This window comes from Dromaius novaehollandiae, chromosome 3 (genome assembly GCF_036370855.1).
Source record: "Dromaius novaehollandiae isolate bDroNov1 chromosome 3, bDroNov1.hap1, whole genome shotgun sequence".
Lineage (NCBI taxonomy): Eukaryota > Metazoa > Chordata > Aves > Casuariiformes > Dromaiidae > Dromaius > Dromaius novaehollandiae.
Window position 1 is genome coordinate 67977468 of NC_088100.1, and position 26051 is coordinate 68003518.

The 26051-nt window shown below is 37.6% G+C and overlaps 1 protein-coding gene and 1 non-coding gene across 5 annotated transcripts in view; one reads left to right on the forward strand and one right to left on the reverse strand.

Moving 5' to 3' along the window:
* Positions 1 to 1491: 1491 nt before the first annotated feature.
* LOC112996616 (uncharacterized) lies at positions 1492 to 4686 on the reverse strand. Of its 2 annotated transcripts, none has more exons than XR_010388395.1 (3): positions 4674 to 4686; positions 3969 to 4085; positions 1492 to 1724 (listed from the first exon to the last, which is right to left on the reverse strand). It is a non-coding gene; the product is annotated as an uncharacterized LOC112996616 (transcript). The 2 variants fall into 2 exon arrangements; XR_010388396.1 differs by lacking the exon at positions 4674 to 4686 and adding an exon at positions 4382 to 4394.
* Positions 4687 to 4749: 63 nt separating this feature from the next.
* SERAC1 (serine active site containing 1) overlaps positions 4750 to 26051 on the forward strand; it is a 48851-nt gene continuing 27549 nt past the window's right edge. For 2 of the 3 annotated variants that reach the window (XM_064509101.1, XM_064509099.1), the window contains exons 1-11: positions 4750 to 4854; positions 8657 to 8748; positions 10310 to 10346; positions 10690 to 10826; positions 12494 to 12583; positions 13514 to 13645; positions 16026 to 16147; positions 18199 to 18327; positions 20199 to 20312; positions 21985 to 22147; positions 25338 to 25488. In XM_064509101.1, the coding sequence (XP_064365171.1) occupies positions 8658 to 8748; positions 10310 to 10346; positions 10690 to 10826; positions 12494 to 12583; positions 13514 to 13645; positions 16026 to 16147; positions 18199 to 18327; positions 20199 to 20312; positions 21985 to 22147; positions 25338 to 25488 (1166 nt within the window). In that variant the 5' untranslated portion in view covers positions 4750 to 4854; position 8657. The remainder of the gene's footprint in view (positions 4855 to 8656; positions 8749 to 10309; positions 10347 to 10689; positions 10827 to 12493; positions 12584 to 13513; positions 13646 to 16025; positions 16148 to 18198; positions 18328 to 20198; positions 20313 to 21984; positions 22148 to 25337; positions 25489 to 26051) is intronic. The other variant, XM_064509100.1, reaches the window with a different exon arrangement.

Sequence of the window (26051 nt, forward strand, 5' to 3'; positions counted from 1 at the left end):
CTAAGGGACCAAACTGTTTGGACCAAAGCATTTATTCTGTACAAACAGAGAGAAGTAGGGGTGGTGGGGAGGAAAACCCTCGAAACAAAACAAAATAAAAAAAATCCCCCCCTTAAATTCCAAAGGGTTATTCACTGATCCAGAAATTTGTAAGCTTGAATATATGTAATTCTGCAGGATTTTATTTTTTTTGTTTGGGAATCAGTTACTCTTCAAGAGAAAATTTCATGTTTCAGATCAAAAAAGCTAACAAAAAGTTAACTTGACATTTACTGACCAAGAAAGCAATGGTGGTAGAGTCAATTAAAGGAAAACTGTTCCTTATAAAAGCATTTCTAATTATTTTTCCAAAGATAAAAAGATGCCATCTCTCTGATGTCCACTGGGAAGAGCTTTGAAAACCAAGTTTCCCTTATAATAGTAATAGCCTAATAGGCTTTCATTCACACTTATAAATCCAAGAGATTTAACTGTTTTGAGCAGGAAGCAGGATAACAAAGAAAGAAAGGCCAATACATCTGTTATTTTTCTTGTTTCTGTATTCTGTATCTGCCATGTTTTTAAGATGAAAATCTTCACAAGTCTTGTCATTATATCCTAGTGGACTTACTGCCCCAATGTGAGATAGTGAGTTACAAATGCAAACTCAAATGCTTTTGCACTCAGTCCAAAACCATAAAATTTTTATTTGTAAATGGCAATAGAGGAGGAAGAGTTAAGCTGAAATAACAACAACAAAAATAAAAAGACAGCTTTCTTTTTCATAGGTAGAGCAAGCAGTCTTTCCCCCTTCCTGTTCACGTACCTTACTGTGACTAGGTATTAGCTGGGGGTGGGATGGGGGGGAGAAGGAACATGACAAGCAGTCATGTTTAAAGGATTAGTCTCCTATTAATGTTCTCTCTTTAAATTTGCTACTGTTGATACGTAGACACATAGGTAAGTATTAAGGGACATCTATAAAATGCTTGACCAAAGGAAAAAAAAAAACCCTTTCATTATGGTGTATAAAAACAATTATGTTAAAGCAGCATCTGATTTCATCAGATCATGCTTTCAACTTACAGGGATGTTACATCAAGCACAGATCATACTTTAACAGACATTCTTTACATTCTGTCAGTCACACTATAACCAGATTTAATCAATTGCACAGGAATATAACATGTCGATAGAGTTCATACAGCATTCCAATACAGAAACACCACTCTAATTTTAGGGTCATACCATTTTACAAGAAAGAAAAATCCTAAAGGAACACAGCATGCATCAGAAGTCTTCTAGGCAAGTGTCTGATGTATCACTTTAAGGATTTTAATAAAGATAAAATCTTTCAAAGAGAATTAGTATCCAATTCAAGAACATTTCATCTATGAAAATGATCCATTTTCTAGAGTAGCCATTTTCACATGGAACTTGCTAAACACAGAGTATCTATTAGAACAGTAACCACCCAATCTATTGAAATTCACTATTCCAAAACTCACGGTCATCTCATTTCTCTAGACTTTACTTCTGAGTAATAGGAAAAGAGTTCTGGTCCATTAACTCGCCCACTCTCTCCTGGAGAAAGTTAACCAGCTCAGCTAATACAAAGACATGAGTTTCATCCAGGTCTTGTATGATGAACTTCTTCCCCAAGGCATTTGACTCATCCAAGTAGAGCAGAAACTGCTTCATTGCTGGGTCACTGTAGAGACAAATATGCATCAGATCCCACCTCACTGTAATACAATAAATTTAAGAACAAGTAAGCAAACAAGCCTTTAAAGACATTTTCAATGTTGTTTGGGAAATAACATTCACTTCAAGAATGGCTTATAGTTCACAATCTAACAAAAGTTTATGAAGCTTTTTCAAAAGCGTCTCTTTTCCAAGGGTCAATGACCCCTTGGAATAATTCACAGATTAAAATATAACTGATAAGAAAGTCCAAACAGAAGAACTGGTTGCTTGATAGGCAGAGAAGTGGCAGTATGCTGCTGTTAAAAAGAGTAGCTTAAAAAATTTACTTTAACAAGGTGAGTTTAAACTTCTATTTCTGTTTTCAGAAATGGCATCACAGAAACATGTTTTCTTAAAGCATTTTTTTTAAAAGGGTAACCAAAACCCAAGAGAGCACTTACCTCACTTGAAGTTGTACAGCACAGCAAAAAAAGTGGTCTTTTATGAACTGTGCCTTTTTTACATCATAACTGAAGTTGCTTCTTTTTCATGTCAGCGTGTAAGTTAATTGTTTAGAAGTAAAAAGAACATTTCAAGTATATAAATTACAGCATAGCTGCATTCTATTAGGCAGCTCGATAGAGGAAAAAGTAGCTTAAAAATAGAAGCAGAGAACTCTTTGATTCACTGTAACTTTGAAGAAGTCAGTATTAGTCCAACAACACTAGTTTTCACAAAACAGGAAAAGCAGGCTCTTTGGCAAAACTGAGTATTTGATTATGGCCAGTGATGCAAGAATACGTGCAGAAAATCGCAACTAGATGGCTCAAAATACTTTCAAAATGATGAATGCGGTTGGTTTGCCAACACAGTAATCAGCAACATCATCTTAAAAAGAATTCTTGGAGTAATTTCTTTTAAATGCTGCATGAGGACCATTACCTAAAGGTACATATGGTGCAAAGGCACTCGCTGTGAAACAAATCTCTTCCCCATACCCCCCACCCTCCCACCCCCAGGGCAACACAAAAGTAACCCTTAATATTAGCCTCGAACCTGCAGAAACATAACTGGAACAAGCAGGTAAGTTTGCAAAGCATGAAGTTTTGAGGCGAGAAGAATGGGACAGCCTGTAAGCTGTGTAAGGCTTCTTCAGAGAAGCCATAATTTATGTTCACATCAAGAAAGAAACAGATCACAAGAAGAGCTATGAAAAAATCAGATACTAGAAATATGCGGTTCCCAACTTCTCCACACCTTGCTTTCTTTAGGGGCAGGGGAAGCTTCATTTTGGCTTGTTTCATTCAGCTGTACATTACTGACCCAAAGCAGTAGTACCAGATGGTATGATATTTGGCCTAGCCGGTATGAGCAGCCTGTGTGATGTTAGGCATTACTCTCAGACTAGTTTTCACACAGCGAGGATGATAGCGTCTCTGTACCCTTTCTTCTAGTACCATACCTGCTAGGAGGTATTTCAGAACTTTTTGTGCTGTCAGTCACCAGTTCTGTTCTCAATAATCACCTGCACCCACAGACTTTCTCATGCTTCAGAAGTTTTGTCAACATACCAGCACAGAGCCAAATCAGTCATCTCAGAACGCAGCTGTAGCAAGCACACAGCTGTATGCACTAAACAGACATGTCAATAAGAGGTTTAGGGTTTTTCTGTTTGTGCAGTTATAATTATGTTAGTAGGTTTACAATGTAAACGTACAGCAGAAAGCATGTCATATAATGCCATGCAATGACTCCACAGATCCTGACTGATGCTTCTCTTTACTTCGGAGTAACCAATTACCCCACCCTTAGTCTAGAGATTTCAGACTACATGTAAACATGTCTACTACACAGACACAAATAGGTTACTTCTACAAGTTTCAAGCACATTCTTTTTAGAGTATGAACTGCAAACTGACACACGTCAGCCTTAATCAGAATTTGGACTGGAACTAATTAAAAAAAAATTCTGTTTCTCTCTAGAACTAGTAAAGAAACATATCACCCATGAACAACAAAAATTTGCAAGCAATACAGAGAACAAGAGGAAACATCTAATGGTTAAGCATAAGTGGAAAGCAACAATATTTTGGAATAGAAAAAGTGGTTTGGAATTAGAATTACCTAAAACTGCCTCTCTTTCTCCTCAAATCACATACATACTTTTCTTCTGTCTGCTTGTTTGGTTATGTAACATTGCTTCTCAGAGCAATCTCAGTTTTTGGTCTAAGCTCTTAAAGTACCTAGAATGTTTCTATCACTAAAGAAATCATGAGGGAGACATGATGAATGCTGTTACTGACCATTCAATTAGAACACCTTTGAGAACATTCACCATCTTCTCGGTCTCTTACAAAGGCCAAAAAGCACAGGTACAAGAAGAAATCCTGATCTGGGTTACACCCACAAACAGAGGAAATCTGGAAGAAAAACAAAGCCTTGGTTGAACTGAGCGATCTTTCAAAATGACGCCGAGAAAAGCAAACAGAAGCCTAGAGACGCTTAAACCCCACCATCAGAAAAGGCCTAGTTTAGGGACAGGTCTCAGACCGACCCCCGTATCCGGACACCAGTCCCACGGCCACAGGCCGAGGCCCCCTCTCCCTTCCCTCCCCGGCCCCGCAGGGCCCAACGGCTGGCGCGGGGCAACTCCAAAGGCTGCCGAGGGCCGCCGCCCTCCTCTCCTCCCCCCGGGCCCGCAGCGCTGCCCGGTTACCGAGCGAGGTGGCCGGAAGGGGCGGCTAGAGACAGGCGCGCAAGGCCAGGCCGGTCTGCGCAGATTAAAGACGTCTCCCTTCCCCGCACACAGCGGCCAGGGCAGCTTCACCCCGCCCTCTGCCGGCCGCCGGAGCCGCGAAGCTCCCGCTGAGCTCCGCCACCGGCTGCGGCCGACCGCTGGAGGCGGGCCACGGCTTTGCGAAGGGCGGCCGAGGCGCGAAGCACGAAACAAGCCCCAACCCGCGCCCGCGCCCGCGACGGCGAACAGGCGCCCCCCGCCCACCACCAACCAGCCGCTCCCCGCCCAGCGGCCCCGCGCAGAGCGCACGCGCGGCCACCCCCACACACCCTCTCGACCCCGCCTCCTTGCCCTCGCCCCCGGATTGGCCGAGCCGCGTGAAGTGTGCTGGCGTCACGGGAGCGCGTGGGCGCCGGTGCCGGGTGCGGGGAGGCGACGCGGAGGCGGGGCAGGTAGCGGCGGGGCGGCCGGGCGCGGGGGCGGCAACGGCCGGGGGGGGGGGGAGGTGTCGCGCCGGGGGGCCGGACTCCGGGGAGGTGGGGGGGCACCCCGGCTCCGCCGTCACTGCGTGCTGAGGGGCGGGGGGCGCTTGTTCCTGTCAAAGGGGCTTTTCCTGTTTTAACGCTGTTGTTATTATTGAGGTTTTTTCAAAGGCCTCGGCCGAGGGGTTCGGGGCCGGGCGGGCCTGGGCGCCCGTAGCGGCGGGTGCGCTGCCGCCCCGGCTCGGCCCCTGGGCGCCAGGCCTGGGGAGCCCCCCCGGGGGCCGCCGGCCCTCAGTAAAAAAAAATCCAGAAATAAAAACGATGTTTTAGACACTCTTTGCTCCGTGCGAGTGTACAGAAGGCAGGGAGCACCTTTTTTCCTTTGGGAGGAAGCACGGGGTTATCCCCGCTTTGCACTTTGGCCGCTTAGATGTTGCATTGCTAAAAAAAATGCGTTCTTTTTTTTTTTTAGTAAACACCAGATGCGAGGTAGCAATATTTCTGCATTCAACCTTTCTGTTAGGGCCCTACGCTGATGTAGTGAAGGAAGTGTTAATACCACAGTATAGCCCAATGCGGGAGTTTATTGCAGGCTCAGCAGCTTGTTGGACCTGTTGTGAAATAGAGTGGAAAATGGGGCTTTTTGCGTTAGATTTGCATATACCTAAGCATTCTTGTTCTCAGGTCGGACCTGAGCCGAGGTGTCTGATAACAAAGAAATGATACTCGTTTTGGCCTCTTGTGTTTTTGCATGGATGTTTTGAATTCAGGGAGTTGTGGCACTTCTGTTACTGTGTTACATGTTTACTAAAGTTTTAGACTGTGGTTAAGTAGAATAAAAATCTTTTTGTAAGGAAGATTTGGCTGTATAATTGTTTTCTAGAGGTGAAAAAAGCAGATTCTTTTATGCTGCAAAGCACATTTTTTTTTTGTTTTGTCTGTGGCTATTACCGTTCTGTGAACAAAGATATTAAAGAAACTACTGTGGGCTAAACAGATTTTGGGTGTTTTCCCATTTTTTCAAGCTTCTCAAGGGGGCTGATGATTAGTCTTAAGCTTATTTCATTGTTTTGTATACCCTATTGAAATGAATGGATAATCACAATGCTGAAATGACAGATGCCAAAAAGTTGTGTTAGTGGTGGTGCTGAGGTAATGCTGATATTTTTTCCAAAATCTCCCAATAGCAAGCAGGAAAGCAGGAGAAATCAGAACTTTGGGGGAAATAGGTAGGAAAAGCAAGAAGGCATATTAATGGAAGGAAACAAAAACGAATTACCTGTTCGAGGAACTGGACACTGACAGTAACAGCAATATATGTGCTCTCTTTAAGAGATCACCTTGAATTCAAAGACAATATCGGGGACTCCCGTATTTCAAAATTAATCGCTTTCAGAGTGTATTTACACACATGATATTTTATGATTTGGAGTTAATTGTCATTGTGGTGATATGGTGACTTAATTTGACATTTTTAATTAAAAATGACTGTTTCCAATACAATCATTTGTTAAATGTCATGGTGATGCATTTTTAAGTACATTTAAATAAATTAACTTAAATAACTCAGTATTTCTGTGAGCATAACTGTAGACACTGAAACTTCACCTATCATAAAATATGAATTTCATGTTACAATATATGCAGCAACAGATTTTTGTGTGTATTTTACAATTGTTGTAAGTGTGTAATTCTTTCTGGGATGGATTCAGCATAATCGTTGCACTTAGAATACTGCGTGTATCTATTAAGAATTGAGATGAAGTCTTCAGCAGAAGGAATGTTCATAATTGACTGTTCATGTGGGTTGCCAAAGTTAAATTATATATTTTCCTAACTTTAGGTAAGTTTTTTAATATAAATAAAAGGTAAAGGGAGTAACATCTGATAATATGTAAATGCCTTGTGAGTTAAGTGGAAAAATCAGTAGGGAGAATGTAAACAAATTCTTTCAAAATGTAGTGGTTTTGGCATAACTTATTTAGTGTAGCATTCTGAAGTTTGTGCACATTTCTCACCCCATCAGTTACATGCAATTGTGCTTGCAGTTTATTACCATCTTTTTTTTCCCCAGTAGTGTTTTAAGAGCAGTGGAGCTGGGGAGCAGCTGCTCATTTACTAGTGAATTTCCACGTAGGGATCTGGCCATAGATTAACTCTGCTAGAAGTGACGTTACATTTCCTATGCAGCTTCTACACATCAAGAAAGCAGAAGTGTTGATAATGATTCAACAAAGAGAAAAAGAAAATTATTGCTGGGAGGTAAAAGAAGAATTTAGTAATTTTTAAAAGCAACGTATAGATTGCATGCGTGGAAAATGGTGTTTTTATAATAAAGAAACTAGGCTGGGCCAGAGGAGATGCATGGTTCTGGATGTACATCTCTTGTTATCCTGGACAAATAGCTTACAGTACATCTGTGCAGCATGATGTAGTGGTTTGAATGAGCTAGTGTGAGCAGTAGAAACAGGAATTGGTGTTTTGCATGGCCTAAAGAGCCTGGGGTTTTCAGGCTTGACTAATTCAGCTGTACTTTCTTTGAACCTTGTTGTGCAGAGATTTAGATGCAGCCTTAATCAGTGGGCTATAGAATGACACCTTTACAGTCCTTCCTGAAGAGTCCCATTTATTGTTCAAAGATGCAAGGTTACACCTAGACTGTATAAGTCCCAGCATGTCTTCTTTTAACGCAGTTCCCCATCTGTAAAATGGAGAAAAGTCACTGTCTTGCATCATAGGTGTATCAAAAAATAAATGCTTTAATATTTCTGAAGCACTTTGAAACTACCATCGTGGAAACCGTATTGCTGTTGAGAAGATTAGTAATTGTCTTAGGTTCTGATTGCAAATTTGCCTACACATTCAAAACTTTGATAGTTCTAAAGTATGTTTTGTGCATTTTTTTGTGACTGCATTTTGGACAGTTTTCTATTTTGCCTCATGTTTGATTTCAGCATTTGATTAATGCAGTGCAATTAGTCTGCCAGTATATGCCATTGTAATGTTGAGTTGCTGTGATCTTTATTTTAGAAAATTTTCTCCTCTTAATGGCTGTTTCTAGGTTTCTCTTTTTCTACATGTGTAAGAGTTTTTCTGGGATGATATGTGCCTTTTATGTGTGAGCATGCCCTATGAGTTTCACCAGCCCATGGAGTCAGAGCATTTTAGAACAATACTTATTAGCTGTAGAGTGTTTTGCATTCTTGAATTTTAACTCTTTCAGCAGAAGGGACTTATAAATGTTAGTTTGATTTGCCTTTAAAAGATAAAAATGTGTATTAGTTCTTGGAGCCCACTTAATCAAAATAACAGGCTTGCTTGATAACACAGAGTCAATTATGAACTTTAAAAGTAGTTGGTTACTAAGCTGTACTAAAGCATGTGTGATACTGAGTAATGTCTTGATGGAAATGTGACCACATCTGATATTTAAGGGAGAATTACCAAGAAGTAGGAAAGGGGACTTAAAAACATAGAAGAGAAATTAATTGGAGATACATACTCATTGAAAATCAACAGTAACATGTAACTGTATGAAACACTGCCTTAAACTTTTGTTGTAATTGAAATGTAGACTATTGCGTTCAGTAGTTCATAGACTTTTTAAAGTAGAGCTTTAATATAGAATATTAAAATGATACAAAGAGCGTTTATCATGACCTTTCTTGTAAAAAGATGAGGGAAAAACCTGCTACAGGTTGTCTGTTATCTTTTGCAAATCAATAATTAACTTTTCTTTCTTTCTTTCTTTTTTTTTTTTTTGAATGTACAGAATGTCAGTGGCCGCTTACTGTATATTTTGCTGTAGAAAAGTAGGAACCTCTGGTCCAGCCACAAAAAGCCACCTACCCTGGAATGATATCAGTAAGTGTAGTTGTTGTAGTTCTATAAAAGATCATTCTGAGGTCTTAATAAAAAAAAATTTTTATGGGTATGACACCTTGCATAATTAAATGATATGAAAAGATATAACTACCTGAATATTTTCTGATCAGAAGCTTTTATATATTCCTGCAGTGTATGCCTGTCTCTGGCCATGCTTAATGTAGTGATATGTAAAATGACCTTAGTAGGTTTCAGTGTCAACATGTCACTGATGTGAAGTGGGTAATTCACATCTCTCAGATGAATACCCTCACACTGATTTACAGTTGGTTCGTGTTCTGGAGTTTATATTCATGCCTGTTGGAGACTTGCTTCTAGGAAAAAGGGGCAGGTAAGAATACAAGAAAAGAGGTAAGAATACAAGAAAAGAATCCCCCCAAAGTACAATCTCATTAAGCTATTGTAAACTCAGTCAATTTTGTAACTTTTTTTCACCCTACAGCTATAAATGAATTGCATCCATAAAACCTTAGTGCCCAGGACAGCACTTTAATAAACTTTGTTTTTATTGTTTCTTCCTCCTTGTTTACTCTTTGTAGTTCTACCATGTTCCCTGCTTAGTCTCTGCTTTCCTTGCCTCCTCCTGCATAGCATGAATATTCTTAGGATTCTAAAGTTTATTTTACAGCATTGAAAGACAGGATATTTCCATTTCTGCTATGCAACGAGCATTGCATTTCTTGCCTTTTTACCTTCTCTGCAAGTTATTTCTTCAGCATGTAGCTGCCTCTCGTCTCCATGCCAGAATTCTTCAAGTCCTGCAAAGGCAGAACTGGTGGCAGTGGGCATGAGGCAAATCTCCAATTCTTGCTGACAAAAAGGAATTATTCATGGTAGAGTGAGATGTGTTCCATTGGGTTTGCTGCTGCTTGTAATAACAGACTTTCTCTGTGTTGGGGTCCTTACATCCAGGTAATCATCTCAACTTTGTCCAGGCAAAAAAGCTCAAATCTGACAGAAATCCTTAGACTTAAAAGGGGAAGCAGTATATGTAATGTGTTATTCCAGATATTTGCCTTAATAAATTAGATTTGATAGAATTACTTAAACAAAAGTATTTTCTTCAGGACATCCTGCAGGACCTGACACAGAACATACATACTGCTGTATGCATTCATATACATTGAAGAAATATCCAAAGTCATATAAGAAAAAGTTAACTCCTTAAAATAATATGGAGTTCCAAGTGAATGCTAATGATGTAGACAAAGTAAGTGATTCTTGCTGCTGAGCAATGAATATAATTGGTAGGATAACAATATTACCCCTGCCTCCCAAAAAAGAAAAAAAAATATCACTGGCAGGATAATGTTTTATCATCTTGCTTAGGAAAGCAGGAAATTGTAATTGAATGCCATTTTCTCTGTCGGAAATCTAGGTCTTGATTTCCTGAAAATCAAAGAGTAGTAGAAAAAATAAATGCTAAAAAGCTTAATTTTAATTGCTGAAATTCTTATTATCTTTGGTAATCAAATGCTAACTATGTTTATATTGAGATGATGCACACAACTTTTTTTGATGTTTTCTTTTCTTTCTTAAGGAAAAATTGCAAAGCTAACTGGATCACTTATATTAGGGTAAGTTGTAACTAAGAAGCATACATATAACTTACATATACAGTTAAAATTTTAAGTCATGTAACTTTCCAAAGATGTGGTGACATTAAGGGACCTTTAGACGTGATAGAACATACTTTTGAAGCATGTTTTCTTGTAGTTATTACTTATTCTAATGATTTAATGATTTTAAATTATTTTCTTTACTATGCTAAATTGAAAGAATCTGTAGGCTATTATATATTTGATAAAATCTGATGTTTACAGAAAAAGGCTGATTTGTACCAAAATGATTGTTAACATATATTTGTCACCTTTCTTTATATTTTAATGATGTTCATACACAATTTTCTTTTATTTAAAGAGGTTTTGTATTCATCACATATGAAGTTCTGTCCTTAAAGAAGTTACTAAAAATTGATACTCAAGCTATACATCAAGAAAAACTTAAATCTTATATATATGTACGTACAACTTCTCTGGATCCAAGTGAATATCAAGGTAAGACGTATAATTTTTTTTGATGCTAAAAATAAAAGCTTAAGAAAGCAGCTTTTCAAGTATATTTAGGATAAAAAAGAACCAGATAATATCAGCAGCAAACATACTAATTTACCAGACATAGCTGGGTATTCTTCCACCGATGTGCTGCTCCCTTTCTGTCATGCTAGGCACTTTAATCCATCCTGTGCCATTCCCATTGCGGGCTTGTTTGGAAGCCCAGGTAATTTGACGGCCGTGTGACCTGCGTGACTTACAGCATTCTCTGTAATCAAATTCCTGGGCCCTAGTGCAGTGTGAGATCTCAGCAGTTCTGCCCTTACACACTTCTCCCTGTGGTGTGCCCCTACATGGTCCTCTACTCCTTAACGCCATAAGCGGCATTGGAAGCCTTAGAGGAGGACCTCGTCTCTGTTTGCCATAATGTCTTCACAAGAATATTGCTCCTGCACTTCAATACAACATTTTCAAGTTACGCTTCTTCAGCTTTTGTACCTTGCATGGCATGGAGTGGTGTGAAACTTTTGTCCTTTTTTTGAAATGCAGCTATTAGACTTGAGTGGCATAAGGTATGTGTAGTACACTTCCAACTTTCTGTATTTCAAAAGCAAATGGTAAAGGAGATATTGATTTTTATTACATTTTGTTTTAAAGTAATATGTGATGTAGCTGATTATCATGTAAACTGCTTGTTTCATGAATCCTTGCATACAGTCCCATCTTATCATTCTTACTTGGCAACATGACTAGATTTGACATTTGTTTATGGAGCTGCTTCATCTGTCACTAGTCTCAGCAAACCTGTATGGATGAAGAAGTGTAACAAACCCTTTTTATTTCATTAACCTTGCACCCAAATTTATCTGACAGTACATGTCTAACGCCACATTAGAAATGCACTGAAGTTAGATTATTACAACATTTTATATGTTAATTTAGCTTTCAGTTTACTTATATCTAATACATGAAATGATGTGTAAAGACCCAAATCAAAACTGTGCCAATCCTTTTTCTTTAAGGAGTATTAACAACTTATGAGACTTACTGTTTCTGAATACATAGACCATGATGTGAGCAATTGTTTAGGATGGTCCCTTGTTATCTGACAGAAAGTATTTTCACAAACTATAATAAGAAGGGAAAAAAACCCACAAGAGAAGAACCCATGTTCTCTTTAAATAGAGTTATATTTATAGAATTATAGTTTATTATTCTTTTACAAATTTGTGTAGTCCTTGTCTTCTCAGTGAATACCAACACCTTTTACAGTTTGCATAGTCAGAGCAGTGCTGTTACATAGGCAACTTGAGCAGATTGTCTGCCTCCGAGCAATATATATCATGCAGTGTATGGGGGCAATATAGAGAAAATCTGGTGAGAAACCTCTAGTCTCATGAAAAGTGTCAGAAAGTCTGTGGCATATAGGTTGGTCTGCAAATCCACATCTAAGACCTCTCCTAAGTTTGCACAAATATTTTGATGTTTCCAGAAGTAACTCATATCAAGAAAGATGTACTTCCTGAGCTCTGTTAGGAAAAAAAAAATCATTAACACTGTTGCAGAATTTATTTTAAGATGGTGGCCTTTTGTTATTTAAGCCGTTTTGAGATGCAATAATGTAAGAACTTGTCTTTCAAACTTTAAACTATCTAAAAATACTCTTTTAGGGATCACGTACCAAGCCAGAAGAGAAATCCATAGAGCGGTAAGGAAAATTCTAGAAACAGAAGCTAAAATTCTCCGGAGACCTTTTAGTGGTAGGTGTTAAAAGCATGGCTTTATCTGTGGTTAATGTTTTGAATAGTAAAATATTAGTCTGTTAGGAAGTAAAATTTTTTCTTACAGACTCAATATCTTTTTTATTTCAAACAGTGGTGGGAATACTGCTTAGTAGTGTTTCATGGAATCTTCTATACTAATACAGAATACTAATATATTTTTTGTGTATTAAACACATTCCTTTTCTTAAAGTAAGTTGAAGTGATGCTTAAGTATGAGTGTGTGAGGGGAATCTATGTTTCCTTTCAGAAGAGGTTTGAAGATTCAGATATAAAGTTAAAATTTGATACCCAGCATTTGGTATACCAAAGGTGTTTTTTGGCATGAAATACTAAGAAAATCATTTTAGAAAGTATGTTGTGCTTTCATCAGAATTGCCCATATTAACTGAAAGCAGCATGGTCTTTTTGTGTGTCACTGCTTTTTAGACTAATTTAAAATAAGAATTTGAATTCATATTAAGAGACTGTGTTCGCTGAGGTAATGTCTGAGGCAAATTACTATCTGTTCTCATTTAACTATCAGTTAAATGATTATAACAATATGTACCTTCATAGAAGAGCTATGAAATTAATTGTTCAACATCTGACCCTCAAAGCTGCTAATCATTTCTAGCTCTTGCTGAAGCCTGGCAATTCTAGTTGGTAAGTGCCAGCCAGTATATATGTGTAATGCAAATAAAAAAAACCTCAATATATGGGATGTTGACTTGGTGCCACTGAAATGAATCAAAAACTTCCTATTAATTTAAGAACCAACATTTTACTAATGTCATTTTTTCATTGCTTATTGTACTAATTTAATATTAAAATACTACAGTCTGAATGACTATTAAGAGCCAATATTGCTGTAATAATGTTAAAATGCACCTTAATTTTAACCTGAGTTTTATTTCTTTTCTGGTAAAGAACACTTCAGCACATTTGATGGAGAAGATCATGAATGTGCTTTATGGCTCCTTTTAAAGAGAAGCCAGTCGGAAGACAAAGAGGTCCGACTGCAGGCTGTCCAAGACCTCGCAAAGAACAGTCATTGGCATGGTAATGTACACTGGTGTACCCTAATTCATCTCAAATGTGACAAAGTCTCAGTTAGTTGCTGCAGATCCGCTGCTAACATGGAAAAATGCTAATCACTGCGAGGAGTGTAAACACACTGAAATTTGATCTAAAATCTCTTTTTAATTGCCTCTAAAGCAATTATTTGCTCATAATACACTGAGACAGAGTGTGTGTCTGCAGTGTTTGCCCACCTCTCTCTACTTCCCCACCAGTGAATCACAAGCACCAGTTAGAATGATATTGCTTCAGTGTAGGAGAGCATTTCATATTCATCAGTTCCTTGGCCTTACTGTTGTGTCTGCCAACAGGATCACCAGTTCTGGCAGTGATTTTTGTAAGGCTCTGTAGGAATGGGATTGTGGCCATGGTTCAATTAATAAAAGTTGGTTAGGAGCTGATAAGTAGTAACAGCTTAAAGTTCCTACCAGTTTGAAACAGCAAACTAGAGGTAGAACACTTATGTTTGGAAGTATTATTTGTAAGCCATTTTTCTATCCTAGTTAATATTATTACTTTGGTAGCAAAGAAGTCATAAGAACGAGTTAAACTTCCCACAGACATAGTCCAAAGAATTTTTTTTTTAATTTACTTTGGTTTAATATTTGATATTATACATTGTATTATTACTACATATTATATGTTATAAATTATCAATAAATTTTTAAAAATGCCTTTCTTTTCTATGCTTTCCCCCTTGTTATCCACCTTCCTGTCGTGTAAACCACCCTCTAAAGCCTGATGTCAGACTTAAGGTTCTTTAGTCTCCCTATTCATTTATCAGCCAATATCTGTGAAACCCCAGCTGAAGGTGTGTGTGCCTGTGTGTATGTGCATGTATGTGCCTCCTCCCCCCCTCCATTACTAGTCTACATAAACCAGATGACATTCTAATCTTGATTCTGATTATCCTGGTAGTCCAATCAGTTGAGCTCGCGCTCTTCCAGTGCAGTTCCATATAATGGGATTTATGTTGTTTCAGATTTCCTCTTTAAAATTCTAATAAATTACTCCAACCAGTTTACATCAAAAAACATGCTTGAAAACATTTGAAAGCTAGGATATAACAAAACTGAAGTTATGTGTACTAATTTAGTGTAACCTCCTTGTGTTCATGTGAGAATGCTGCCTGTTAGCAGATGATCTCAGGATCCTTCCTCTAGAGGTCTTCTGTCTCATTTCAGTGCATAGGATGACCAGTACTCAGGGATCAAGTTGCCCTTTATTTTCTCCTTTTCTTTGTATTCTGTTCACTGTAGTGCTCATTGCTGTTGTATTTGGGTGCTTGACAAAGATTAATTATTTTTGCCAACAACCTCATAAGGGAAATGGGCTTTTTTTTTTTTTTAATCCTGATTTTCCAAAACTGAGCCCTAGGAAAATTAAGGCTGAAAATATGTTCTAGCTTTTGACAGCTAGGAGTGAATTGTTCAGCATAAATGTTATCATTAATATAATATTTTGCTTGTCCAAAGTACAGCTTCACTGACTTCAGTTTGCAGCTGTGATCTGCACCAAAGAAGAAAGATGCGCAAGCTGTGAATGTTGGTGAAATGTGTGTTTTAAATGGCTTGATTGTTTTGTTTAATAATTATGTAACAGTAACAAGGCTAGAAACAATTTTTTTAGAAAAAGTTTAATATTTTATTTTCTTTTCCTTCAATTTCCCACTTGATTTTTATTACGTACCTTTCAGTTTCTCCAGCTAAAAGGTAGGGATGTTTTGGAAAGGAACAGCAGTCAGTATTTAAGCCTGACTTCCCTTCAGTTGGGTGACTGAAGATCTATCCCACATGTTCAATAAGGAAGGGCTACTTAAAACTGTGCTGTGATGCAATCCTGCCTTTTCTAAGGTTACCTGGTTTTATGACTTTAATAACGTTATTGAAACATAGCTTTCTATATCATTTAAAATTAGGTATCTATGCAAGTCTTGGCAGCATTTAGATTTAAGGCTCAACTTTTTTTAATGCTGAACGTAGAAAAACATTTTTCAGATGTCTTCCAAATCTCGACTCAAGCCCAGGAGGTTAAGCTTGGTTTTGCAGTCCTTGTTTTCCTTTCAAAGTGGCAATACTGAATGTTTGATTTCGTGTGTTTTCATCTGATATCTGAGCCCTTTGTCAAACTGGTCTATGATGAACAATTAGTGCCCTGCAGGTATATTTCATTTCAGTATAGTGCTGGTCTAACAACTGCTGTTTTTCCCTTTTGGAATTTGTGACTACAAATTCAGAGCTAATTTTGGAGAGATTTTTCTGTATTCAAGTACATTTATGAAGTAGATCAGAAACTACGTTTAAAACCAATTGAAATACTTCAAGTTAGTTTTAACCCTAATACTAAAGTTCTTGTGCTGCAGATTATCAATACAGTACAGTTGCTCAAGCCTGTGATCAAAGGACTGCTATAGGTTTGGCTCGGTCCAAAGATATTGACCTTCGATTTTTCCTGCCTCCACCACCATTGCCAAAAATAAAGGATGTAAGTAAATGAAAAATAGGTATTAGCTGATTGTTGCTGGTTTATTTGTTTTAGTACTTTCATTGTTAGTAACCACACTAAAGTGGAGTTCTAAAGCAACTAATGAGTTGTAAAATAAAGACCAAAATATGAAACTATATTATAGCAATACAGCCGTAGGGTACATATGCATTGGTGAATAGCATATTGCAAACAAGTAAGGACTGGGGTTTGTTCCACTGTTGTTCTAGGATTAGAACAGTAGTGTCTACGCTATATGATAACCAACATTGATGTTTGTGCCCATTGCTAGTCTTGAACTACACACTGCCTGTCTGTACCTAATAGGCAATGCAAAGCAGATTTACATAGTCATCCTAGTTTGCCTTGTCATTATTGACAGGATCCCACAAGTAGAGAGCACTGCTGGCGGACGTTGCAACCCCACTGCTCGTGTGGTGCCATAGATAAAAGCTGGCACAAAACTTTAATCTTGATTGTATACACAGGGAAGACAATTTGAGTGTGCCGTGGGACTCCCAAGTGTAGATGCAAGGCAAATTAGCTGCTTGGAAAACTCCCATGCACTGAATCACTCATGTAGACACACACTGTCTTTCAGAGTTTTGATGTAGTACCGCAAATTCTGCTGTCCTACTTTTGACATCTTTATCTGCTTATTTTTGATTTTAGCAGTCATAGAAAGGGTTTGGAAATGAGCTTTACTGTTATTACTATAAACTAAATTTTAATTTACTTCAATTACAACAGTACTTGTTATATTTAATTGAATAGTATTCCAATGGACACTTCATTAAGTGGGATTTTAGCTGGTGAAATGCATTATACCTTGATGCAGTGACTAAAAATTAATCAGATAAGCAAATATTTAACATTTAGAACAACTTCAAGTACTATGTCTTAAATTCCCAAATGGCTTCAGAGATTCTGAAGGTGAGATGTGGCTCTCTCCATCCTTTCTACTTACAGTAAAATTTGCCAGTCTCGTTTTCTTAATGTCTAGGCATGCTGTAAAACTATCTCTTTATCCCAGGCTTTTGGGTAAGAACAAATATCTGTTGGATAGATTTGTCTTTGCTTTGTTTTTGTATTAATTAGTAAGTATCTATACATGACAGTGTGAGCAATCCTTTCATCGTATCAGTTTCTTTAATATACAGAATTGGTGCTGAAAGCGTAATATATGACTCTCACAATGCTAATAGAATAAATACTGGAAAAAGTCCCTGTCATAGAATACATGTACATTTTGGTCAACAAAACTTTGAAATCCAGGTTTTATTGGTAGTTATCACTTTTTGGTTTCTCATCTTTGTAACATTATCTTCTACCTGTCAGCCTGGAGGTACTCAGGTTATACTAGTATATGGTTATGTATATATTTTACTATTACAGCAATATGATTGCTGGATATTTGAAGCAAAGAGTTCCCAGTCTGCTACTTACGAGGTTGAAGCAAATCATCCTAGCATCAACTGTTGCTCTGCACGTCAGATACTTCTCTATCTGACCACAGGATTACGACAGGATTACAACAACTGCAAGCTCTATGATTGTGGGCAAATAACATGACTTTGTTGACTCTGTTTTCCTGTCACCTACCTTGGATTCTTGAATGAACATCTATATGAATACTTTGAAGATAAAAGTCTAAAGGAAATGTCTTTTTTTTTGACTGGTAATTTATAAGTTCATTTTCATGCGGCTGCACTAAAATTATTGTGTAGCTGAAGGTGAACTTTTAAGCTTCATGTTCCAAGAGGAACCTTTCTTTTGCCCTTCTAGACTTGTTGGAATAAAGCTACCAAAGCAAGAAGTTTAAAGCCTACTTTTCATCATTCTACTGGCTGATTTTAGAATTTTACATGCCCAAAATCTTTACAGGAGTTAGTATTAAAGTTACATTTCAGAGCACTAAAGTCCAGGCTTTCTGTTTTACGACTTTATTAATGTAGCTGCTTCTATTGCTTCAGATGTTCCTTTTCTTTTATACTGTGTTTTGCTTCATGGTGTGGACTGAATTAAGAGTTATTTGTGCTCCCTTGTCACAGGATTATCCCATAGAAGATGAACTTCGTTTGTTGTTAGTATCTTTACCTCAGACTGGTATTGATCCATGTGTCCGGTACTTCACATCTCTCGCATTACGTGAAAGTAGTCAGACTCTTGCTGCAAAAAGGGTGAGTTCCCACCTGCAGAACAGAAGTATTTGGGTTCTTTGTTGCTACAGAGCTCAAAGATAAAAATATATTTCCTGTATTTCCAAAGATATAAATCTATTTATGAGCACTCTAAGAGTGAAAGAAATACAGAGACTTTGGAACCTTACAACTTGCGTAAAATCACTTCCACATACAGTCTGTGCGCTTAAATTTTTTTTTTTTATCTTTCCCAGCTGTACTAGCTGATACAGTGAGAGATAATACCTCTACTTACAAACCTTCCCATAAACCTGCTATTTGAACATTTTACCCAGAACCATAAGATGATTTGTCACATTTCATCTTACTGATATTTGTTTTTTATTGCTCAAATGATTAGAGCTCTGTTAAGTCTTACTAACAAACTAAGTGACAAGTTATCTGCAGCCCTGAAAACGTAAGCTTTGTTTAGCTATCACATGGAAATGCCTGCCTGCAACAGGCCAGTACTGCCAAAACAGGATTTGGAATAATCTAGTGGTCTGTATGGCCTTGGAAACTAGGAATTCTTCGACTCTGCCTGCCCAATGACTTCTTAAGTGACTTTGGGAATGTCGTTTGAAGTGCAGTTATTTCTAGAAAAAAAATTGTAATGCTAGTTAAAAACTGTATGTATGCCTATGAGCCATATACCCTGAAATCCATATGAAAGGAATTGTTTACTGATTTTTTTACTCCAATATAGTACTATAGAATTAAAACAAATAAAGGAGATTATGTCTATAGTCCGTGGTACATAGTTTCTTCAGTAGGACTTCTTACTCATTTCCAGTTTTGCAAACTTACTATACAATAGGTATACATTGTATTTTGTAATCCAGAAAGAACATGATTTGATCCCTATCTCCAGGGTGCATTTTTAGGAGTAAATGTACAAGAGAATGGAGGTTAAAAGGGAATGAACTATATACTACTGAGTGTATTTACACTGAAGTGACTGAAAGAGAGTAATATGAAACTGTTAGGGACAGCTTTCAGAATAAGAGCCACACTTTTAACATGTTTGTCACAGTTTTCTTCTCTATAAATTGGGATAATACTTACCTGGATAGTAGTATTGCTAATGCAGAACGTTGTCCGCTATCTCTTGTGCATTTTATTTTTTATAAAAAGGTTGTGACTTTTGTAATAAGATGTAATAAGGTGTTTTGTAATAATGATAAAAATGACTGTCTTTTAACTGTGATACCAAACAGGCTTTATTTAGAGATTTCAGAGTGCGAGCGCCCTTTATTGCCTATGATACAATTATGTATAATATTTTTACACAAGGACTCTGTTTCCACAGCCAGAGCTCTTGCTACAGAAGGAACTGTAGTAGGACACCGCATTTGGAAGCTTTTTGACTAATCACAGTATTCTAGAAAACTCTTCTCTCTCCAGATTATGTTGGTCTTTCTCCTGCATGACTGAGACAGATTGTTCTTCAGAGACTATGCTAAGTGCTGAAAGCCTTATTTCCTCCTCTCTCATTTTTGAGACTATATAAGTCTAGAAACAATCTGATTATTGCTTTCTTATGCTTAGGCAAACAATTTTAAAATAAAACACGTATTAACCTAAATGAAAATCCTACATTCCCCCCCCCCACAGTCTTTATTGTATATTTTGAAATTAATAGATGATGAAGACCACTGATCTAAAATGCTATTAAATATTTTTGGTTAAGAATGCTGGACATTTTTATTGTGTACTGTTACATAATTTGTACAATTTAAAAAGCATATACATGTTGAGCACTGTCTATAGCAGCTTCTACAGATCATTACACACTTAACACTTTGGTTTAGAAATGCGTATTTTATGTAGCCATTTGGAATGTGGTATAATTTTATTGCTTCTCATTTCAGGGAGGCTTATGGTGTTTTGGAGGAAATGGACTTCCATATTGTGAGACGTTGAGTAAAATTCCTTCTGAGACAGTAGAACTCTTCTGCTTGCAAGCATTAGTGCAACATTCTAAGGTAATCTGTCTTTTAAACTGTAATTAAAAAGCTGCATTTTTAAACATTCCTTTCTAATGCGCTCTCATACATTGGGAAGGAGTTACCATTTCCTTGTCTCCTACCCCACACCCTTTTTGTAAGAATATTGAGACAGCTGATACTCATGTGAATGGGAGGACAGCAATAATAAACTCATTTTTCTGGTGGAAGTGTCCATAGGATCTATTGTTAAGTATTGTAGGTATTGTTTCTAATTAGCCGATGTAAGTTGCCCTGTAATGTATCTGCTTGTGTCTTCTAAGAAGTTGCCCAAGGCAGCTCTGTCAGAGGCAAGTGGGAGAGAGCGACTGAAGTCAGGGTGGCTTTACCAAGTTATTCTGTGCAGGGCCACCTCCCACTAGCACAGCCAAATGGTGAGAGAGGGATTTCATGAGAAGATGCCTAGTGCTTCTGCTCTGCAGCTTCTCAGTAAGCAAGATACTAATGACACGAAATTCTCAGTGCAAAGTGTGTGTGGATTTGTGTGAGTTCGTGTACATCAGCCCAGGAAGCTTACAAGTGGTCTCCTGTTACGGCTCTTAATCTAACTCTATGGCTAGGTTGCCAGAAAGCAAAGTAGCATCTTGAATTCACTCTAATCAGAAGTCAAGACAGATTATAAACTTTCGGCTATCCATAAAAGTCCTTCTCTAAGGATCTCTGCCTTTGGGCAGAGCACTGAACAGCACACAGCTAATACAGTGCATCTTCCCAGGACTAGTCCGTTCTTTGCAGACACAGATGAGAAATACGAAAGACTTTGTGTAGCAGTGATACGTTGTGATTCCTATTGCTGCACTCTTCTGTGTGCAAGTATTGCTCAGAAGCCTTGAATATTGAGAAATAGCACTGAGAACACCAATTATTATTGGTAATAGGGATGGATAAAGTTCAGTTTGTCAGTACTCCTTTCTCATCCTCCCTATGCATAGAAATTCTAACTTAGCCTAGAGTTTGTTATATTCAGGATTTTCCATTTAAACAAGTTGTGACTGTACTTACACAGAATGTGTGTCTGTCTATGTTGAAAGCCAAAAACTTGAGGACATCAGCAATTCCATATCTACAGTACATCCTTAAGCAGTGTAGATGAAATGTTCAAGTCACAAGCATTTGCCCAAAATCAGTGGTTGATGCTACAGCTGGACCATATTCTGCTTGGACTAGATTGTGTTTTTGCCTTTAAGATCAATAATGATTGCAGTACTATTTGGAAAGTAGAAATACCCTTGTGTTTCAAAGAAAATGATTTTAACAGTTGAATTTTAGGTGGTGGACAGGAAGACAAGTAGCTCCATGCTTTCACAAATACAGACAATTGTCCTGTTCGGATTCTTGAACTTTACTTGAAATTTCATCATGCCAAGTGGAGAACAATCTTACCTCCCACAGACATGGATGAGAGAGAAGTGAAGATACTCAGCATCTTTTAGGTTGTCAATCCATAGGAACCATGCATTTAATATATTAAAATATTTACTCCCTTTCCGATTGTATAGCATAACAAATTCTAGATGAAGTAAGAATTTCTATGTAGTAGATGCTTTGTATTGTATCAGCTCCTTAAAGTTCCCTACTCTGTGTATTAACAGCATCTCAAAAAACCTTCTGCAGAACATCAACTTACATTGTATTTGCTGTATAATGCCAGGTGTCTTCTCACTGTGATAAAATTGAAGCAAAAGGAGGCTTGCAGCTACTACAGAGGATATACCAGCTACGTAAAGATTCTGCAAAAATACAAAGGAACATAATTCGCATTATCGGAAATATGGCTTTGGATGAACGTCTTCATTCATCCATAGTACGTGCAGGTAAAAGGAAAGCAAGTGAAAGTAGTCTGAGTGCCAGATTTCTATTCAAAAATTTTCAGTGGATTTGGTACTTTTGTAGAATGTATAGAGGTAGAGGTGTATCTTTTTTTTAAGCGCAAAAAATATAGACAGTTTAGACAGTGCTGGCTAAAAACTGTTCTGTCTAGCCAATATATGTCAATGCCTCACAGGCAGCGTAAGTTTTTAATGGATGGTGAGAATTTGGCCATGATTAATGTCCGGTTCAGATTACTGGAAAAGATTTTTTTGAGTTTCTTTTTCTCATAGATGGGCTTCCTTGTAAATTAGATTTTTTCTTTCTGGCTGTGTCTTAGTCTCATAAAGGAACAGAGCAGCTTGCAGTCCTTTCAAAATAAACTGAAACATACCCTCCTATCCTCCCTTGTTTCATATTAAGCTAGGAACTTTTGTTAAGCCTTCCTCTGATGCACCTTTTTTCATATCCCTTAAAGACCACTGTTAAGTTCTTCCTTCTAGTTCTAGTGACAAGCAAATAATTCCCAGTGTTTTATTAGGAAATGAATAAAGGCGAAAATAGGAAATAGCAGTGTGCTATTCTATACCTCCATGGTGGTGTTTGCCTCTTAAATACTGTGTGCATTTTTAATCTTCCCATCTCACAAAGGAGAAATAGCAAAGGTACAGAGAAAGACCGTGAGGGTGATTAAAGGCTTGAAATAGCTCTGGTGCAAACAAACTAGACTAAGACTTTTCCTGGAAAAAGCAGCTAAAGGAAAATATGATGGAGATCTATAAAATCATCACTGGCCTGGAGAAGGGGAGGAAACTATGTGCTGTTTCTCATAATACAAGATCAAAGGTTCTTGTACCTTAAATTACCAAGAGGCAGAACAAAAAATATATATATATTTTATACAATGCATAACTAAAGTAAAACTTGTTACAGAATATTGTGAATGTTGAAGTCTTAAAAGAGTTCAAAAAGTGATTAGACATATTCAGAGAAAGAAAAATCTATAAAGCTGTATACACGGATGCCATTTCTTTCTCAGAAAATTCCAGATCGATTGCAGGAAGCTGAGAGGGTGAAGGAGGGAACAGCACTACATTCTTGCCCTATGTTCTTTTATTGTTCCCCAGCTTTCCTTACTGCCCACTTTTGGAGAAAGAGTGCTAGACAGCAGAGGCCTTTGGTCTGAGTTCTAAGACTGTTCTTTCATTCTTACGACTGCTAAAACCACACATATGGAGGAAAAGATCAAAAAAGAAGAGTCAGCAGCTCTTTGGGGCAAAGCTGATCAAGAGTTGATGAGCAGCTGGATGCTGCTGATCAAGAGGTGATGAGAACAATTCCCTTCTGTTACTGGAAGATGTGCACAAGAAGGAACCTCTGAGGGTCTTTTGCAAAATCTGCTGGCACAGGAAGAGAAAGAAAGAGGACACCATGTAGTGGCTGTGATGTGGTGTCTGGAGGCAGAGGGATTCTCAACACATTGTTTTTGGTCCTTCATCTTGATTCATTTGAGAGAGAAAAAAAAACATAGATCCTGCTAGTTTTAATCATGCTAGTTTGGCAGTCTTTCATTGTATTTGGAGAACTGAAAATAAATTTTTAATAGTATTCTTCTTAAGAAGTTAGACATTGGTTAACATATATTCTACTTAGAAATGTAATTTGAATTAATTATTCTTAAAAAATGTTACTTGTGCCGGTTATCAATGGTACTTACATTTAAACAAAAACCACCTCAATCCATTCTTTTTATAACTCTGCAGTGAGCTATTCTGAATTAGCAACTTACTCGTTATACCAGTAGCAAAGTACTGTGAAATCACACCTCTTGTGATGAGGACTTTACTACTAAAGCTAGTAGAAAGGAAAAGTTTGGCTGGACAGAAGAACACCTATTTTCAAATTCCAATAAAACTGAAAAAGATTTTGGAACAGTGCTCACAAATTATGTTTCTTCTCTTTTTCAAATCAGCCTCAATTTGAAAATCTCTCTTCAGTCATTCCAGGTTCTATTTGATTTTAACATACTTGTGATTTATAGACCACTGTAGCTAGCAGCAAGAAGGATTATGCAGAATTTTAAAGAAATAACACACATAATAATAACTTCCTGATAGGACTTTTTAATCTTTTCTGCTTGGAGTTTGCTTATTTTTCTATTCCGTTTAAGTACACGTTTTTTTTTTTTGGCTTGTGTGAACCAAAATACTAGTGATTTGAAAAATCTTGAGCAGTTTAGGATGTTCAGATTCCGGTTGTTGGGGGGAGATGGAGACATCTGGTACAGAACATGCATAATATATAAGCAATGTGTAGATCTGCTTTAAAATATTGGAAGTTCAAAACTGTATCATGGACACACTCCGGATATTCTGGTGTTCATTCTTAAACCTTTCTTTGTGAATATGTTCACTCATGATATGCTCTGGGAAAGGAATTCTCAAACATTTTTAATGTATTTTCTGCTCCTTTCCTCTCCTTAGTTGAACGGTTTCTGCAGAAGGTTTTAGGCAAGATATTATAAAGTGTCTGTTTTTTCTTGAGGTAGCTATGACTTAAAATTGAAGAGTGTTTTAAAGAGGCTTCCATTATTTGTTCTGTTATATTTCTTAAGTATAAACAGCATATTATTTTTAGAATAATGAGGACATTTTAATTTCTTAAAGTTTTTCACGTGCTAGATTTTAAAATTAGAAATGGTTGTATTCCTACAACAAGCATCAATTTTCCCACCTGCCGTTACTCCTGCTTTCTAACTTTTGTATGCCTTTCCTGTGCTAGAAGCCTCATTTCCTCTCCTGCGTACTGGCGTGAGGACGTTGCTCTTCTCTGTCTTTCTAAAGACTTACCTGCAGAAACAGACTGGACATCTGTTCCCTCTCTGACTACTACAGTGACCTATGGATACACTTTCTCTTCCTTCTGAAAAGGGGTCCTCCTTCAGATCATAAGCTGAATAATAGCAAAATACATTGCCTCCTTACTATTCTGGATTTTCACTTTCAATTTTGGAGATTCCTCTCATCTACCATTGGTTTTCCTTGGGTAAAGAGAAGTGGATCTGTTTTGATGTCACTATTTTATGTTCTAACATTTATTTTCACAAGCATCACTTTGAAGGATGGTGTTTCTGAATTCTCTTGTTTGGATGATATTCCTAAGTACTTAATTAGCCACTTTATTTTTGCAATGTAGGTTGGGTTTCTGTACTTGCTGAAGTAATGAAATCTCCGCATGTTATTCAGTCTTCTCATGCATCCAGAGCTTTGGCTAACCTGGACAGGGACACAGTGCAAGAAAAGTATCCAGATGGTGTTTATGTTTTGCATCCACAGTATCGTAGCAGGTAAAGCAGAAGGATCACACTGTACTTTTTGCTACTGGCTATACTGTTCACGTAAAAAAAACAAAAAAACCAAAAGGCTGGGTGCTGCTGTACTCATGTCACCTGCTTTTCCTATTCTTTGACGGGTTGAAGGGATGGGGTTTAGATTCCCACGTATGAGAACAACAGAAATGCTCAGAGCAGTCCGTAGCCATGAAAGGGGTATTACTGTATTGTATGGAAAAATCCAAATACAAACTGAAATGAATTATTGCTTTGTATACATTGCAACCATGTAGCCTTTGCACTGGCTCTCATAGGATGTGGTGCCTTGTAATCATTCTGTTGGGAGCAGCACATGTTGGCCTAAGCTGCAGTTAATTTATGGTTAAGAAATCCCATAAAACCCTGTCATCTTCTTTTGATTGTGATTATATATCTGGGAAGGAAGCAGTTTCCAGTGTGATATGTTATTTAGTAGCAGGTATATTCCCTGGCTCACTGATGTTAGTCAGGTTACAGCAAAAGCTTAATTTGAGGATATAGCTGGTTATATCAGTCTGTATTAATAGCAGATGGAGAGA